The following is an 18,505-nucleotide window of genomic DNA, read 5'->3' as shown; positions in this document are numbered from 1 at the left end:
CGACTCATAAAACCAAATCCGATTTCCATTTGCTTAAATGTAAAGCACATACAGACAACAGACCAAAGCTGGTATCAAATTGTACAGCTAATACAACAACGTCCTCTAGTGGGGTATTTAAGAAAGTGGCATATATTTACTGGAAAAGCTGTGTATTTGATATAGTTTCATTGTGCAATTTTATTAAACGACATTTAGATAACATATTCAACCATTTTAAATATATATGCCACAAAAGACGTTGAGGAGGACGAACCTCCCAAATAATATGTGTGTGTGTGTATATATATATATATATATATATATATATATATTATATTAGATTATATTGTTGATTGATGCATATGTGAATTGCTATGATGACAATCTGATCTGCCTCAGCGGTCTAACAACGCTCGTCAATGTCAAAATGACTGAGATGGCCAATCAAATCTAAGAGGGCGGGAAATTCCCGCGCCACTCTTCAGTTTTTAACGGCGAAAGAATGCGAGGTAAGATGTAAGCAGCTTAACATTTAATATTTCATAACGCTTTCACTATATAAGTGTTAAACGACCAACAATAATATCCAGTGATGCAAACTACTCGATATAATTTTCGTCAAATTTCGCCGTTGAAAATGTCGGAGTTTTATGTGTAACTGATATGATGGACAAAGAACACTTAGCGTTTTCTACATATCAGTTACACGCATAAAAGTGAACCCTTACGAAAATTAACCATGGTTTTACCACAAATAAATCTGAAAAACTATGGTTACTATAGTTAAATCATGGTAACCATAAATTAGCCATGGTTTTGCTACACTAACCATAGTTTAACCATGTTTTTTTGTTGTAAAAGTATACAAATGGTAATTAATATGCCAAAAAACATGGTTACTGCACTTTTCCTACAATAAAACCATGGTAATTTTTCTTAAGGGAATGTGTGCAAATTATAAAACAAAGATATCATAATTCCTTTACATAAAAAAACATACAGCCACACACAAAAATCTGTAGCTATATAAAAAAATCTATTATCTATTTAAAAAAGAAGAAGAAGAAAAAAAAAGAATAGCTTTTATAGTAGATTGTTTTTAGTACAAAAATATAGTCAAATCCATGAATTCCAGTAATGACAGTTAATTTGTTTGTCTATATATTGGGCCTATTGGTAATATCCAATAATAATGATCAGTTTATAGCTACAGTTAATTATTTGCATACAGTTATGTGTCAAAAACATGATAGGTGAAGTTCTGCTGCTGTGGTTTAAAACGGAAGTTGTAGTTGCCGATTTTTCTTTTGTGATACGCCAATCCTGCAATGACAGCGAGGGACAACAGAAACACACCAATGCCAAGCAGAACAAATCCAATAGTTTGCAGGGTATTTGATGCAGCTCTCTGGACTGATGTTTTAAGAAAAACAAAGAGAAAGAGATTGTCAGTTGATAAAATGTCCTAATATACAGGGTATAGATATTATATGAGCATTCATATGCGTTAAATAAGTAGTATTTACTTGTAGGAGATCTCTTTAAGGGTCCAATGGAAGCCTTTGTCACTCCAAGTAAGTTGGAAGACCTGTATGTCATTATACCTGTACAACCCTAATGAGAAGCAAAAAGATTATATATATTAAACTTTCTTGCATTGCTGTTCACATGTTGTTCATTTAATCTTTAAAGAAAAGAAAAACAACAAAATAGATTGAAAGAAATAAGGTTAATTGGCAAAAAATATAATACCACAAACATTAATTTAGCTTAAACATTAAAAGATAAAACACCACTTTTAATTATTTGTTGTCTGTGTAGTGAAACGTATACATTTTTGAGTGTGACTCAATTGTTTAAATGTTTTGTAGGGTCCCTGTGTATGAATTTCAAGAAGCGAAAGCTCAAAACTCACAGATCTGCAGGAGCCTTGCTGAATTTCGACGCAGATCTGGATCTGGCAGTGCAGGTAGATGATGTACTGTTTCACAAATTTGAATATCTGCACTGAGAGCAAAGACACAGTGCCGTTTCCATTCTGAAGAACAGTTGTGTATGCGTTTGACGCCGGACATCTGAGGAGCAGTGAAAAATGTGTGAACATTGGCATTACACAGCGGGTTTCTAATAACAGAACAGTTAAATAAAGACAGTTGAACACCTGTGATGACAGATCATGGTAAAAGCTCATTTTGAAAGCCACAAATTAAATTAGCCATGGCAGAAATTCTATTCCAAGACTGAAAGACACCCACCCCTTTTCCATAAAAAAATCCTGGGGAGGCTTTGTTGAGTCATTGCTGGAAGTGGCCCAGCACGTGTCGATGATAACATTGACTTGGGAGATAGTTGTGTTGACCTCAACCTCCAAAAAAACCTCTTCTTCAGGGGAGAAGATGTAATCGTCAGGTAAAGGAAATGTCCCATTCAGCAGGCGCAAAATAACCTGGAAACTACCCGATCCTGCCACTGGGTCATTGATTATATCAAAATACCTTCAAAAGACAGGATTTGTTAGTCAAAGTGACAAAATGTGTGTCACCCAGAAATCAGAAGAAATAGAAAAGTATATTTCAGTTAAAAAACATTAAGTCTGTTTTTAGAGTTTTATTAGGGTTACAAACTCATATTAAAGCGCAAATGAAACTATGAGCATGTATGTCAGATTCGCATCACGTTCAGAAGCAGCAGCTCTTAAAGTAACAACAGCCAAATAACCCAATAACAAAAGGAAAAGGAAACAAAAGGAAAAATAAAGGAAATCAATAAAATCAATTAATTTTGTAGCTTTTAGGATTCATCTATATTTAATTTAGTATTTAGTGTTTGATAACTTAATTTTCCTACTTGCTGAAGGGCACAGTTAAATAATGGCTTTATGTGGAGATAGTTTTAAGTTCACTTAAATTAGAAGTTGTTATTTTTAAAGTCTAATAAATGTTAAAATTGATAACTCCCAATTATACTGTAATGTTGAATGGCTATAGCCAATGGTTAAATATTAGGAAAAAAGAACAATTTCCTAAAGACATCAGTAATACTCACCTTCAGTCATAAAAATGTTTTAATAAATATTAAAAATACACTGTCTTGTGTTGTTTCTACATTAATTTGAAGACTGAATGTGAAATTATTGCAATATAAATGTATATTTAAACACTTTAATGTTAGGTAGGATTAATCATGATTAATTTCAGAAAAATGTATGATTTTATAGATTGACAGCACTACACTGTAAAAAGTTTTTCCCAGTTTCAACTTAAACACTTAAGCGGCCGCCTTAAAATTGTAAGTTAAAACAGCTTAAAACTACAAGTAATTAAGTTAATTTAACTTATTAGTTGAAATAACTTGTAATTTTAAGTTGATTTAACTTAAAATTTTAAGGAAGCTGCCTAACTTAAGTTTTTAAGTTGAAACTGATGAAAACTATTTACAGTGTAGTTTTTACATTTTTACATTATAGTACATCAGGCCTGGGCAAACTCGGTCCTGGAGGGCCGGTGTCCCTGCAGAATTTAGCTCCAACCCTAATAAAACTCACCTGTTTGTACCTTTCTAGTAAACCTGAAGACACTGATTAGCTTGTTCAGGTATGTTTAATCAGGGTTGGAGCTAAACTCTGCAGGGACACCGGCCCTCCAGGACTGAGTGTATATATAAAATGTATTATATATACTGTAATAATTTAATTATAATTTATTATTTACATCTAAATTATGATTATGTGTGTATATATATAAGAGTTCATTTGCAAACAAAGATAACTCAGTACCCCTTCAGTCGTACTCTACAACATTACGTCATAACTGACGTATTTGGGGTCTCACTTGGGAGCCCAATCACCTCTGAGCTAAATGGAAAAGTGAGAGTGGAATTTGCATGCCAAGCCACTCCCCCGTACATACGGGTATATAAGATGGTGACATGCATCCACTCATTCAGTTTTACACAACCATCGAGAATTTTTAACCAAAGTATATTGTAGACTTTTCATTAAGACCCTAAAGAAACATATCAACTTGTGGAAAATGGGCATCCGATGACCCCTTTAACAATTTTCAAAAATCGTTTTTTCCTTGTGCATTCCAATTGGGTAATTTGATATAAAGTAAAAATAACTAAAAAATACAGCTACCTAACACAAAAAAATCATGATAACATAACAAAAAGCATTATTTTACCTGTTTTTGCAAATAAACTCTTCATATATATATATATATATTTTTTTTTTTTTTTTTTACTTCACCATTTATTTATTTATTTTTTTGTTTTGTTTTTCATATAAGCTCATTTTAAAAAAGAAAAAATATTTTATTATAGCATTTGGATTCTCATAAAAATAATTAAGGACAGTGGCAATAACAATTGGACTAAACCAAAAATAAAATAGAATAAAATAAAATAAAAAAGATAAGAATTTGGTGAAAATTTGACGATTAAAAAAATTATAAAAATAATGTTAAATTACTATAATTTCTTCCTTTTGATTTTGGTCACTTGGACATGTGAGATTCACCCACTGAAAACAACAGTAAATACCTGTAGTTTCCAGTCCTAATTTAGATAACGTGCTTTTAGTTTGATATCTGAGTTTAGGAAAAATATGTGTTGTTTGACATATCCACTAACATAATTAACATCTTAAACTGAGTCTAGATATCGTTGACGTGACAAGAGATGGCGTATTGAGTAGGACATGGAGAGAAAAACAAGCTCCATGGAGACAGTTGCTATGGAAGCACTGTACCCTGAGGGGGCGTATCCCGTGGAGATGAAGAAGCGACTGGGGTAAGTGCAAATGACAGGAACTTCCAGACGCAAAGAAGATAAACCGCTCACGTTATTGTATAGTGTCACATTAGCGAAATTATGGGTGCCGTTCTGAAAAGCAAAAAACATTGATTATGTTATCATACTTTATCACACTACATATGCATTATTTATAGAGTTTAATGATAATGAAGGGCTTACATTCGCGAATGTAGTACCACACATTTTCCAAGATGTAGTGAGCCACACGTAAGTATTATCTGCCCCACTGAGACCACAGTCTGGTTTTCCAAGGTACAGGGAACTCTCTGGGATGTTATTGTCTTTCAAGACGTCTCGCCTTATGTTGACTGTTACATAGCCCGGGCTGCATTCAACAGATACATAGGAGATCAAATGGCCAGTAGTGTTTGATGCCCGAGTTGCTGTTCTGACAGAGTTCTGTGTCGTTGGTGTGAGTGTCATTGTAGGAGTACTGATCGGCACTGTTGTGCGTCCGTTAGTAGCTGTGGAAGTTGAAGACACTGTTGTTGTGGAGTTGCTCTTAACATGAGTTGTGCTCACTGTACTGCTAATAGATGGGTTTGTGATTGAAGATGTTGTAGTGGCCGTGGCAGTGGAACCCGAAGATACTCCAGGGTAGTTTGTGGTGGGATGAATGCTCTGTGTTGAAGCTGTGGCCATGAATAGGAAAAAATATTATAACAGATATCAGGGGCGATTCCTCTGAGGAGGCAACGGAGGCAGTGCCTCCTCAAAATATTGGATGAGAAGAAATTTGTAGTACAAAAATGAAACAACACCAGTATTTCAAAATATAACATTAAAAAGTATAAAGAAACACTGTTTAACAGTGACACCAACAGGTAAAGTTACAGCGGGAGTCCTTTGTCTCTCTTGCCTCCCCTGAGCCCACTGAGTTTTAACAGACCCCCTAAAGTGTGCGGTGAGTTTGGTGAGGGGTAATTAAGAATGAATGGGGGAAAGTTACATGAGAAGAGGCAATGCTGGATATGATTGGATATGGCTGATAATGTTCAGCTGTGATTGGTTCATGCGATAAATCCCGCCTCTTGTGTTTGTGCACGTTCCGCATTCACAAATCAGTCTGAAGGAACAATATAAACGTGTTAATGAGAAGACTAATTTAAAAATGCAAATAAACGACTCGCTTAGATATAACAACTTTGTTACGTGAAAATGAGATTTAAAATGACATGAAAACATAATCTGCTGGAGTTTTTAGCAAGTAATCAGGTTGGTGAAATTTAAAGTAAATCTGTGGCCAATATTTACAGAGCTTTGATGACTGATGATCCAAAAAATTGCATGATAAATCGAAATGAAATCAATTTGTTATCTTTGTTCGAAGCCACATCATCTCACAGGAGGATTTATTTAAACACTCGACATTATGAAGTAAGTTTGGAGTAAAAACATGTTATTAAATGTGGTATTTTCATGTAGCAGCATTTTTAAACAGAGCCGTAGTTCACTGAGAAGCTATGCAATCAGTCACTATTGCGAATTTCTTTCAATTTCATAATCACACAATTAAATCGGCTGTGATAATGAACACAATATAGCGTAACTTTTCAGTGAACTACAGCTCTGTGTACTAAAATGCTGCTCCATCTGAAAGCACCTGCTGGAGATCTTTCTACTGATTACACAACCAGCGTCACTGAAAAAAATGCGCATAACAATCGCCTTCTATTAATTGTGCAGCCCTAGTTAAAAGTTAACTATTAAAAAGAATAGTTGAACATAAGCTAATTAAATATATTGTTTAAATTGTTACTGCCTTATTATTTTACAATAAAATGTAAAAGGCTTAAAAATAATAAACTGATGAGATTCATACTTGGCTTTAATAAATAGAATATTGATTACATTGTTCATGTAAAAATATAAAATAGAAGTGTTTTTGGTAATTTTGTTAAAGGTGAAGTTTACTTCCAGAACAAAAATTTACAGAAAATGTACAATCTATATACTTTTTAACCTCAAATGCTCGTCTTGTCTAGCTCTGCATGACCTCTGTGTATTTCGGTTCAAGACAGTTAAGGTATGTTGAAAAACTCCCATCTCATTTTCTCTACCAACTTCAAAATCGTTCTACATCGCTGCAGAAGTACTGAACCCAGCGTTTACAATGTGAACATGCAAAGAAGATCAAAACGGCCTTTAGAAAAAGGTTCACACAGAGCTTTTTTAGAAAATAACTGATCGTATTGCTAGATATAACTCTTCTTCCACCGCTGGGATTGTTTAGAGCTCTTTGAAGCTGCATTTAAACTGCATTTTGGAAGTTCAAACTCGGGGGCACCATAGAAGTCCAATATATGGAGAGAAATCCTAAAATGTTTTTCTTCAAAAAACATTATTTCTTCACGACTAAAAAAAGACATGAACATCTTGAATAAGGGGGTGAGTAAATAAACTGTAAATTTTTGTTTTGGAACTTGTCCTTTAATTAAAACATTGCTTTTGTTTGTTTAAGCATATCGATTAAGCATCCCAACTAGAGCAGGATTGGCTCAATCAATGGTGTGAATTTGGGGTGGGGTATCTAGTTGTTGGTGGAAATCTGTTTGAAAACAGTCATTATTTATTAATGTGAAAGAGCAGTCTGGACATTCTGCTAAATAACTTGGTGGTCTGTGCAAATAAGAAAAATCATACAGATTACAAAATGACACAGTGGTGAGTATCCCAAACTAACTAAACATTTTAGTCAATATCTCTTAAAATCTCTTAGTCACTATCTCTTTGTTTGTCTCAATTAAAAGTGTGTGACAATCTAATGAAATCTCTACAGTAGCGTTCGCTACAGCCTGTACCTGCACAGCTGCGCCCTTGTCTTCTGGGGTTCGAGTCTGTGTATCCAGACCAACAGTCACAGATGTACGAGCCAAAAGTGTTTATACAGTAAGCCCATGGAGAGCAGTCTGTCTCATTCTGAAAACACTCATCTGAATCTATAAATAACAAGAGACCAATCACATCTCAAGTCAACATGTCACATAATGTGGAAACAGCTGCAACATTACACTTCATATTATGTGTAGTCATAACTGCTTTAATTCATTGTTGCAAAATAATGCACAAAACATTACCTGCTATGTATATACTGCTACTGTCTACATCATATGTGCTGTTCTGAAGGGACTCCATCAGAGCACTGGACACGCTAGAAATGTTCAAGTTGCTGCCAGGTTGAAATATGATGGAAAAATTTACGATTATGCTGCCAGGTGAAAGGGATGTTATCTGGATGATGACCTGACCAGAGGTGACTAGTGCATGGATCTCTGAATACAAGGACTGAATAATCTGGGGACACATTTTAAAGTGAATAAACACACTTAAGAAGAGAAATAAAGGTTTTTGAGGAAAACATTCCAGGATTTTTCTCCATATAGTGGACTTCAATGGGGATCAATGGGTTTTACGCATTACGTAGTCTTGTTGAAAAGGTCACGTGTGACGTGAGCAAAAGTACCGACCCAGTGTTTACAAAGCGAACGTACAAAGAAAGTCAAACACCTTTTACAAAAAAACGTAAAACATCGATGTCAGACAATTTTGAAGTTTTTTGTCCTACCCTACCTTTTTGAACCAGAATACACAGACAGAGAACTAACCGTGCGTGACCTTTCCAGCGTGATTACTTAAAGCGTTAAGTCGTAGATGGACATCAGAGCTAGTGCATTTGTGTCTAAAAAGTATATACGTTTTTTTTTTTTTTATAAAATGACTGATCGTTTTGCTAGATAAGACCCTTATTCCTCGGTTGGGATCAAGTAGAGCCCTTCAAAGCTGCACTGAAACTGCAATTTGGACCTTCAACCCCCTCATCCCCATTGAAGTCCTCTATATGGAGAAAAATCCTGGTATGTTTTCCTCAAAAAACAAAATTTCTTTTCGACTGAAGAAAGAAAGACAAGAACATCTTGGATGACATGGGGGTGAGTAAATGATCAGGAAATTTTAATTCAGAATCCTTTAAAGTATCATCTTTACATTATTACTCATGTGTTTTAATGAATATGGAATCCATCAAACCTCATTTATGACACCGTCACAAAACTTCTTATATGCATCACTGGTTGGGTCTCTCAAATCGTCTGTATAATTCACGCCTTTCAAACGGGCTGAAGCTGTAAGAGACTGTCCATCTAGAGAAAGCACAGTTTTCTATATATCTGTAATTGGCAATCTTACTATAATTTGTAGTACAAAAATGCCTGAAATTATGCAATAATTATATGTTTAGTACTTAATACTAATTAACCTGCTGTTATACTTGCCTGTCCTCACTTTGATCTCCTTGGTTGTTCCCTCGTTACCACAGGCAGCTGGAGTGACTCGTACAGTATAAAGAATTGCAGGACTCAAGTCTGTGAATGTCCAGTTATAGCTCACCACTGTCAGGTTTTGTATCTCATTGGTCTCATTTAGCAGAACAAGGTGGAAGGTGACCCCATTCTGGATGTTGGTGGTCCATTCCACATGGAAGACTGATCCAGTGACATTATAAGAGAGGATGCTCATGATTTCAGGTGTGTAGTCTAAACAATTAAAAAAAAGAAAGTAGACGTTAGCAAGATATATACACCAGTATTTTCAATTCCCAAACTAGGTGCTACACATTAAGCGTATGAAAAATTAGGGTTGCATAAAATAACAAATTCATTAGAACTATTTTTGACCAATGAGTTATTAATCATTACGATTCAGTTGATTCTAAGCCATTTACGCTGAATCTTTTACTGTAAACCAGGGGTGCTCAGCCCTGTTCCTAGAGATCTACCTTCCAGCAGAGTTCAGCTCCAACCCTGATCAAACACACCTGAATGAGCTAATTATGATCTAAAGGAGCACTTGATAATTACAGACAGGTGTGTTTGATAAGGGTTGGAACTAAACTCTGCAGGAAAGTAGATCTCCAGGAACAAGGTTGGGCACCCCTGCTGTAAACTAATCATTTATCAGTAAATCAGTGCCTTTACCAGTATGTTCTAGAACAAGTGAATTTTGCATAACAAACCACATGTAGAAGATGTTTGGCGGTTGGTGGTTGTCCAGGCTGGTCCCAAGGTGACGGTACTCATTTGTCCCTCTTCATTTTTATTATCTTAAAAAAGGGAATTTATGTGATTACTGATGAAAAGGTTCATCGTACCTGGTCATTTTAAACAGAGATAATCATAAGTTATTCTGGCGTACCTGTCAGTGAGTTTGTAGTCCAGGGTGGAGGGGTGGTGTTCATGCAAGCTTGTGTAGTGACACTAGGGGCTGATTCAAAACAGAAAACATTAGACTAGATCTTGTTCCTTTCAAAATTATGAGCTTTCATGTGGTTAAGACAGCATTGTTATGTCCTAATCGTCCTTTCTTACCCTTGCAAACTGTTCCTGGCTTTGAAGGATTGAGGTCGTGATATCCGTGATGGCAAATGCATGAATAAGACCCTATTGTATTCGTACAGTTTGCATCTTGAGAACAACTGTTCAACTGCGGAGCTGAACATTCATCCACATCTGTGTAGGAAATAATAATGTATGCATAAGGATATGGATTTATCAAGATAATGGACATGCTCGAATAACATAATTATATAAAGGTTAATTTTTTAATAAAAAACACCTGTATAGATCGGTGGCTCCCAATTAGTTTAGCTTCAGAATCCAAATAGTACATTAGACATCAATTGTATACATCAATAATAATGTTCCTAAAGGGGACATCAGATGGCTATTTTCCACAAGTTGGTATGATTCTTTAGGGTTGGTTAAAATTCCTCAATGGTCATGTAAATCAACACCCTTTTGACCTTGTCAAAAACAGCTCTGTTTACAGCAAGCCGTTTCGGTGCATGCCTCTTTAAATGTTAATGAGCTACTGCTCACTCCACCCCTCTGTTCCGTTTTTCATTTATTTGGTGGCGCATTACCATCAAAAACAAAACTAGTCCACTGTGTCTTCAGTGGCTCTGATGTTGGGACAAAATGAAGACACTTGTGTTCACTTTTACATCTAACTACAAAAAACCTGCATTGCTTAAGAGGCATTGTTGTCACTACAGCTGCTTGAGTGCGGAGAAAATGGCAGACAGCGTACAACTGAGGGCGGAAATATGCAAATACGGGACAGTGCATCAGCAGCCATGGGTGGGGCTTGAGCAATTACACGTCATACTGCTCAGAAAATCAAAATGGCTTGATTGAGACTATTTTGATTTTTCTTTGATTAAAAAAAAGGAGTGAATGGATTTTTATCACTGTAGGGTGGCTGTGTCCAAACTAGGGGTGTAAGAAAATATTGATACACGTGTGTATCACGATATTTTGTTTGGCGATACTGTATATATTCTCAAAAATAGAATATCGACATTTTAAAAAAAATCATACAAGATTCATGACAGTTGCTTCGTTTTGAGAGTATATCCTGACCGCTAGATTGCAGTCTTCTTATCTCTGAACTTAAACAGTGACGGGAAATACTAGCATAATGGCACACCACTAATGTTAGCATCACTGGAGGATGAAAGAATAGTTCCTGCTCCTGCTTTAGTGTAAAGTGTGCTACCAGCCGCTTTCTCTCGGGGTGGGGCTGTTTTGTGCAGTTGAGGCGGTGCTGGTGTTGCGGTCTCACTGATTCCACAGGGAGCATGATTACAAACTAAAAAACTTGCGAAATCCAAAACTTACGAAATTCTCAGAACAATAAGGTTTTTAGAATGTCCAATATCTGTATTTATTTTATTGTTTTACAATTCTTTTGTTTTCTTTAGGAATCCTGCAAGAACTTCATTTTTTATTGATATTAAGCAGGTGTAATTCTTAAGTTCAGATCAAAATGATCTGACATGGCTACAATTGTAAACTTAAATTGTAAAGCAGGGTCTAAAATATATATATGGTCTGTTTATAAAAGCCTACATTTTATACATTTAATAACTAAAGAATCTTACAGGCACTTTATTCTAACCCTTTACTCATACTGCACAAAAACTGATTTAATAAGGTTTAATGGTTTGCATATGGTGGTGTGTTCTTAATTAACAGCTTTCCTAAAATTATGTCCTATTCATAAAATAATAAATATCCTTATATATCGCTTTGTTTACGGTAACGCAATGTATTGCAACATATTGTATCGCAACCCCTGTATCGTGATACGTATTGTATCGCCAGATTCTTGGCAATACACAGCCCTAGTCCAAACACTGCTAAGACGCATTTACATACAAACACCATGTAAAAGTGAATTTTGCATCCAATGTTGCCTCAAACACTGAAACGTATGATAGCCATTGATAGCACTGTTCTTGACAAACTGAGTCATATGAAATGCTTTGGTTTCACAATCGCAGACCTGACATACCTTGCACCATCACATTAGTCACTTCCTCAATGTTTGCCAGTCGATACAGTTTTGTAGAGATGTCTTCTAGTAAGATAACTTTAGAAGAACAAACCAGCAGTGAGGACGAGGTGGTGAAGGTCCCTGCTGACCATGACCAGACATGATGCACAGAAATTTCATCAGTTCCCAGAGCACCAGTTACCTGTGCAAAGACACAATGGTTACATGACTGCAGAACATGCCCACTGCAGATATACAACATATTTGCATGGCATAGTTGGCATCTTACAGTTTACAGTTTATAAAGCACATAATATCATAGTTGAATGATAAACCGATGATTACAAACCACAGAGTGCAGCAGTCTGGTGTGGTTGAAGAGTCCTTTATCTGTGGTAACTAGCTCATAGGTTGTCTTCACTGTTATTGTCGCATTGAAGCACCAGGTTCTGTTGACTTGAGGAAAAATGTTTTTTTAAACTCATTGTGTGTTACTTAACAAGAATTCTGAGATGCAGTGTATGGGTTTGTGTATACCTGGTGGTACTGGGTCTGAGCACTGAAAGATCCTGGAGGTGTTTTCGGTCAGGCAGCATTTTTGCCACTGAGGACAATCAATGTCCCAGTTGCACAAAGAGCCAGAAGAGTTTGAATTATTCCACAGAGACCCTGTTGTTGAGGGACACTGTCCTGGTTTGGATGTGAATTCTGCACTTCTGTTAAAGGCTGAGATCATGACAATATCAATAAAAAAGACTCAAAGAAATCTACAGTGGCCAACAATAATGTCAGTTTTCATGTAGCGTAAGACAGTCTGCAGCATCTCTGCCTTTACTTTCCTGCTACAGTTCTACACTGTAACTGACTGTGAATTTAATATTGAAATAACAGTAAAATGCTAAATGGTTAACGGGAAGTTCCCCTAATATATACGGTGAAAAACTGTATTGGACATAGCATGTAATTTTACGGCAGTATACCATAAAAAAGAACGTAAAATTTACAGTAAATATGCTTCATTCATGAATCAGAAGTAGAACAAATTTTTGTGTAACTCGTTTGTAAAGCTGTTCTGACGTAAATTTTCAAATTCATGAAAATGTTTGTATATTCAAAATGCTAGTTGGTACGAACGAAATGTACACCTGCTCCCTACCATGTATAAATGGTGCGTAAAACGTTCTGTGTTCTTTTTGGCAAACTGATGACATATAATTTTGATGCACTGACATAATAATTACAAGTTAATTTTCCCTTGGCCTCTTGTAGATGTTTTTTTTTTTTTTGTAGCTGTGTTGATAACTGTAAAACACAGCGCTCGTCACTGTCACTATTTACCCAGCAGTAAGTAGAAGACGGGCGGGGCAAAAACCGACCAACCATCCTACTTGTACAACGACTGCCTACAGCAATGAAGAAGTAAATATTACTGGTTACTGCTTTTTTTATATTAAGTAAACTTTTAAAATGAGATACTAGTAATAAAAAACGCTATCACCAAGGCATTTTCAAGCGCCACCAGCTGGTCATTTTAAGAAGAGCGCCTGACCTTTTTTCAACTAGCTAAAAACTCCTTGGTGGACACTTTATTGAGTATTTATTGTTAGGCATATGGCCTATTAGGTTTTTTGCATTTATGCAAAATACTGGAGTCAAACCTGAGAAAGTAGACCAGAATATTCCACTGCGTTCCTGGACACGCAATTTGCATAGTTGTAATTCATAGGCGGGGATTATGCTAATTGTAAATGAGTGTGCGCCTATTTACGAATGATTGGAATTTATTAACATACACGTTTAACTATCAGATCGGACGTTTATGAAGCATTTGTAAATCCAGATGAGAGTTTGTTTTACGCGCAAATTACTCAGAATTTACTCAAATATTTTTCGCAAGTTTCATGAATGAGGCCCAATAACTGTAAATTGACATTCCAAGGATTCCCTGCGTTACATTTTTTTAAATTTTATGTTTTTTGTTGAAATAACTGTTTCTTCTTAGTTTATCTGTTTTGTACATTAGGGGTGTATGTTACATCTAATGTTGTTAAATGAATGTTTATTGCATTATTTCACTTTATTGTGTGTTACCATAATGCTGTGTACTGTTTGTGTGAATGACACTGTGCACATTCTATGTGTGTTAATATTTAAAAGTTTGTGGTGAGCTTTGGTTCATCATGTGACTTTCTTATTAGCACCTGCTTTTGGTGGCTATCAGTGTATTACATGGATACAAAACAGTACTTCAGTAGGTTGGTATATTAACACTGTGTCAGTTGATGAAATTACGGTATTTAACCGTAAATTTAAGTTAGAACTGTAAAACTTAAAACATTGCTACCATATTTTTATGGTAAAATTGTGGCAACCGCAGCTTATGTTTTTTACCATAAATTTTAAAGATTATTTTTACAGTGTATTTAAAGTCTTTAAAAAGGGTTTTTTGGCCGGGTCTTGATTTCGCACTAGAGCCACTGACCTTGGGCCCTCCTCTAACACTATAATAACTAGAGGGCAGTAGCATCAGTGATGCGCCTGTTCAGAGGTGAGTCACTGTCATTACTGTTAGTTACAACAGCCTACAGTTTGCTAGCTAACTATGCCTTCATCACGTAAATGCGTATTATCTAGATGTGATAATCTACAAAACAGCTCAGTTATCCATTTAGGTTTGTAGAGGTATTTGACAGTTGAGAGAAGCGTTAGCTTTCCTGCAAGTGGGCGTGGCTTCAGTGCTGACAGCAGACACGCCCCCAGCTTTTGAGAGCAGAGAATACTGCTTATTTATTATTTTGGAAAGATTTTGATAACTTATTTACTTGGCATTTTTTATCATTCAAATTTAGCTGAGTGGTTAATAACACCAAACTCACAACATATATGTAATATTGCTTACACAGACTTTAATATTAATTTGTTTGAAAATACTCACACAAGGCACAGTAACTCCCAACTTGCTCGTAGCCATGGCAACATTTCGTGACTTGCTTGGGCATGTCATAAACCTCTGTTTGGTATTCTGTCTTATAAACTGTGACATCACACATTGTCCATGGCAGCCAGCCACCACACGGTTTCCTCTGGGTGTACGAGGTTGGATAGGAGATCACATGGGTCACTGACACAGACTCAGTTATATTACACAGATGATAACCTGACAGAGTCCGGTCATATCCTGAAAATGTAAAGAAATTCAAAATTGTAGTTTGCTCAGTGACAAGTGGTATTTACCATTCTAAAGTTATGGGACGTAACAATTTTTGTATGTTTTTTAAAGAAGTCTCTTACGCTCACCAAGGCTGATTTTATTTGATCAAATAAATAGTAAAAACAGTGATATAGTGCAATTATTATTACATTTATTATTATAATTGTTCTCTATGTAAATATATTTTAAAATATAATTCATTCCTGTAATGCAAACCTAGAAAAAAAGTGTTGAAATATTTTTACTACTTAAAAGAACTGTTTTCTATTTGAATATATTTTAAAATGTACTTTATTCCTGTGATTTCAAAGCTGAATTTTTAGCATCAAGACTCTTAGTCTTAAGTATCACGTGATCCTTCAGAAATCATTCTGATATGCTGATTTGGTGCTCAAGAAGCATTTCATATTATTATCAATGCTGAAAACAGTTGTGCTGCTTGTGGGAACCATAATACGTTTTCAAGATTCTTTGAGAAATAGAAGTGCATTGAAACAGAAATCTTTTATAATGTTATAGATGTATTTTCTGTCACCTCATACTGTCATTTCTGACCAAATTAATGTATCCTTGCTAAATGAAAGTGGTAATTTCTTTCAAAAAAAAAAAAAAAAAAAAAAAAATCTTATTAACCCCTCAAATTTTGACAGTACTAAAAGATTACACAAATAAAATTATACGTTTAAAAGAGATTCATTTTTATAGACAACAGAAAGAAGTCTGAATGTTTTTCACATATCATTTTATATAAAAGTTTTATATAACAGTAAGATTTTTTGTGTTTTGTAAAGAAGTATCTTCTGCTCACCAAACATTTATTTGATCTTGAAGTACAGTAAAAACGGTAAATTTGTAAAATATTTTTACTATTTAAAATAACTGATTTCTATTTGAATATATTTTAAAATATAATTTATTCCTGGGATTTCAAAGCTGAATTTGTAGCATCATTACTCCAGTCACATGATCCTTCAGAAATCATTCTAATATTCTGATTTGCTGTTTAAAAACATTTATTATTATGTTGAAAACAGCTGAGCACATTTAATTCAGGTTTCTTTAATGAATAGAAAGTTTAGAAGAACAGTATTATCTGAAATAGAAATCTTATGTAACATGATAAATGTCTTTATCATCACTTTTTATCAATTTAAAGCATCCTTGCTAAATAAAAGTATTAATTTAAATAATTTGTTTCAGCATATCAGCATATTAGAATAATTTCTGAAGGATCATGTGACACTGAGTAATAGTTCTGAAAATTGAACTTTGATCGCAGGAATAAATTACACTTTAAAATATATTCAAATAGAAAACAGTTTTTTTAAATAGTAAAAATATTACAGATTTTTACTGTTTTTGCTGTACTTTGGATCAAATAAATGCTAGTGAGCAGAAGAGACTACTTCAAAAAACGTTGAAAATCTTACTGCTCAAAAACTTTTGACTAGTAGTGTGTCTAATTTCAAATTGTAGGAAAATCTTCTAAATAAAGATAAATGTGATAAATGTGATACTTGAAGCACAATTTGAAAACATAAGCAGATTTTTCCTACCTTCAAATAAAGTTTTATGCCCCGTTCCAAGGCCAAAGAGAGATGTGATTAACCAGGTACCAATGACCCAATGCATTTTGATTTGCAAAATACTTGCTTCTTGTTTTTAAAAATCATACTAAGCCATTGTGAACAGAACAGGTTACTCTATGAGCTCCACATACACTGTTGGAAGCAAAACCTTGCTGACACCTGGTCCTCTCCCACTTCCCTCTCCGGACGACATTGGCTCCCTTGAGTCTGCTTTATCTGCTTTGCACAGGTGTTACTAAACCAAAAGAGTGTAACAAGAGTGGACAATTAATGGCAGTTACTTTCATCTACAGTATGGTGTAATTTGAGATTTTGACACTTTATGCTTTATTGGGCTGGTAGAGAGAATAAAAGTTCATTTTGAGAGGGCTTAGAGAATAAAAAGTACAGTAAAATGCTGCTTATTATAAACAAGAATGACTAAATGTGTTTTTGTGACGCCAATACGTTTTCTTTTGGACAACAAGTCCTTAATGATGCCCTTTGTGTTTCACAATGGTGCCTTCTGCACCCTCTTAGCGCACAACAAGACATTTTCTTTCTGGTGAAAATTGCGCTGTGACTGAACCAGCTTAGTTGCACACAATGTTCAGTCTATGAGAACATACTACAAGCCATAAATACACACACACACACACATACGGACACCAGATTATCAGCACCCAGCCTGGCATTTGGATAAATCTAGCAGCTAATTAATGTGGTGTGAAAAATAGCCTAATTAAAGAATGTCAGTGTTATGCGCTCACTGAGTGACTAATGTGTCCTTCATGCAGAGAGCAAGAGAGCATAATGTACCGTGTGCTGGAGAAACCACTGAGAGAAGCAGAATTCAACACGTTATTTATCAAAGAACAAACTGAGAGAAAGAAATAAAGCTGAAATGTATCCAATTACGATACAAAATAGTGTAATTTTGTGGTGTTTCTACATCGCAATTTCTTTTAAACAGTGAGCCGCTCCTGCAGTGTCAGAAATTATATGCTGTCCAAACTACACAACGATTTAATATCCTAATTTTGAACAATTGCGAGAGATTACAATAAATAGTGACACAGAGGGTTTCCAACACTCTTGTGTTTTTAAATTACAGAGAATACTAGGGAGAATGTACATTTGCATGTCATCTTAGAGGAATAGTTTACCCAGAAATGAAAACGTACTCATCCTCAGGCTGTCCAAGAGATTCTTTATCTAAATAGATTCATAGAAAGGTAGCATTACTTAACTTTGAGAGAATGAGAGTCCAAACAGCTGATAAAAACATCACAATAATCCACAAGTAATCCACACGACTCCAGTGCATCAATTAACATTTTATGCAGTGAAAAACTGTTTCTTATCATTCAAATGTTTTTAACTTTAAACTGTTGCGTCCAGCTAAAATACAAGTCTAAAATATTGTTTACTCCAGTAAAAAAGTTGTTTTGTCTGAATCAGGAGAGAAATCTTGTCTGCTTTTTGTACTTTCATTCTGACGGCTCCCATTCACTGCAGAGGATCCATTGATGAATCCATTGATGAAGAAACAAAATCATCTACATCTTGGATTTTTTTCAGCAGATTATTATTTTTG

The 18,505-nt window shown here is 35.1% G+C and overlaps 1 protein-coding gene across 1 annotated transcript; it reads right to left on the bottom strand.

The window, feature by feature from the left end:
- Nucleotides 1-33: 33 nt before the first annotated feature.
- On the bottom strand, nt 34-17,031 carry umodl1 (uromodulin-like 1). The gene is made up of 18 exons (XM_051121119.1): nt 16,897-17,031; nt 15,065-15,307; nt 12,667-12,855; nt 12,479-12,585; nt 12,148-12,331; nt 10,161-10,301; nt 9,988-10,056; nt 9,809-9,895; nt 9,069-9,329; nt 8,824-8,936; nt 7,875-8,091; nt 7,599-7,736; nt 4,957-5,429; nt 4,733-4,866; nt 2,238-2,477; nt 1,898-2,057; nt 1,509-1,596; nt 34-1,395 (listed from the first exon to the last, which is right to left on the bottom strand). Exons 1-18 carry the CDS (start codon nt 16,970-16,972, stop codon nt 1,214-1,216), a joined length of 3,102 nt encoding a protein of 1,033 aa, XP_050977076.1. The 5' UTR covers nt 16,973-17,031; the 3' UTR covers nt 34-1,213.
- Nucleotides 17,032-18,505: the final 1,474 nt, after the last annotated feature.

Source organism: Labeo rohita, chromosome 10, assembly GCF_022985175.1.
Source record: "Labeo rohita strain BAU-BD-2019 chromosome 10, IGBB_LRoh.1.0, whole genome shotgun sequence".
In the NCBI taxonomy this organism is placed as follows: domain Eukaryota; kingdom Metazoa; phylum Chordata; class Actinopteri; order Cypriniformes; family Cyprinidae; genus Labeo; species Labeo rohita.
Note: the sequence above shows the minus strand (reverse complement) of the source record. Positions and strands in the feature narration are given on the sequence as shown.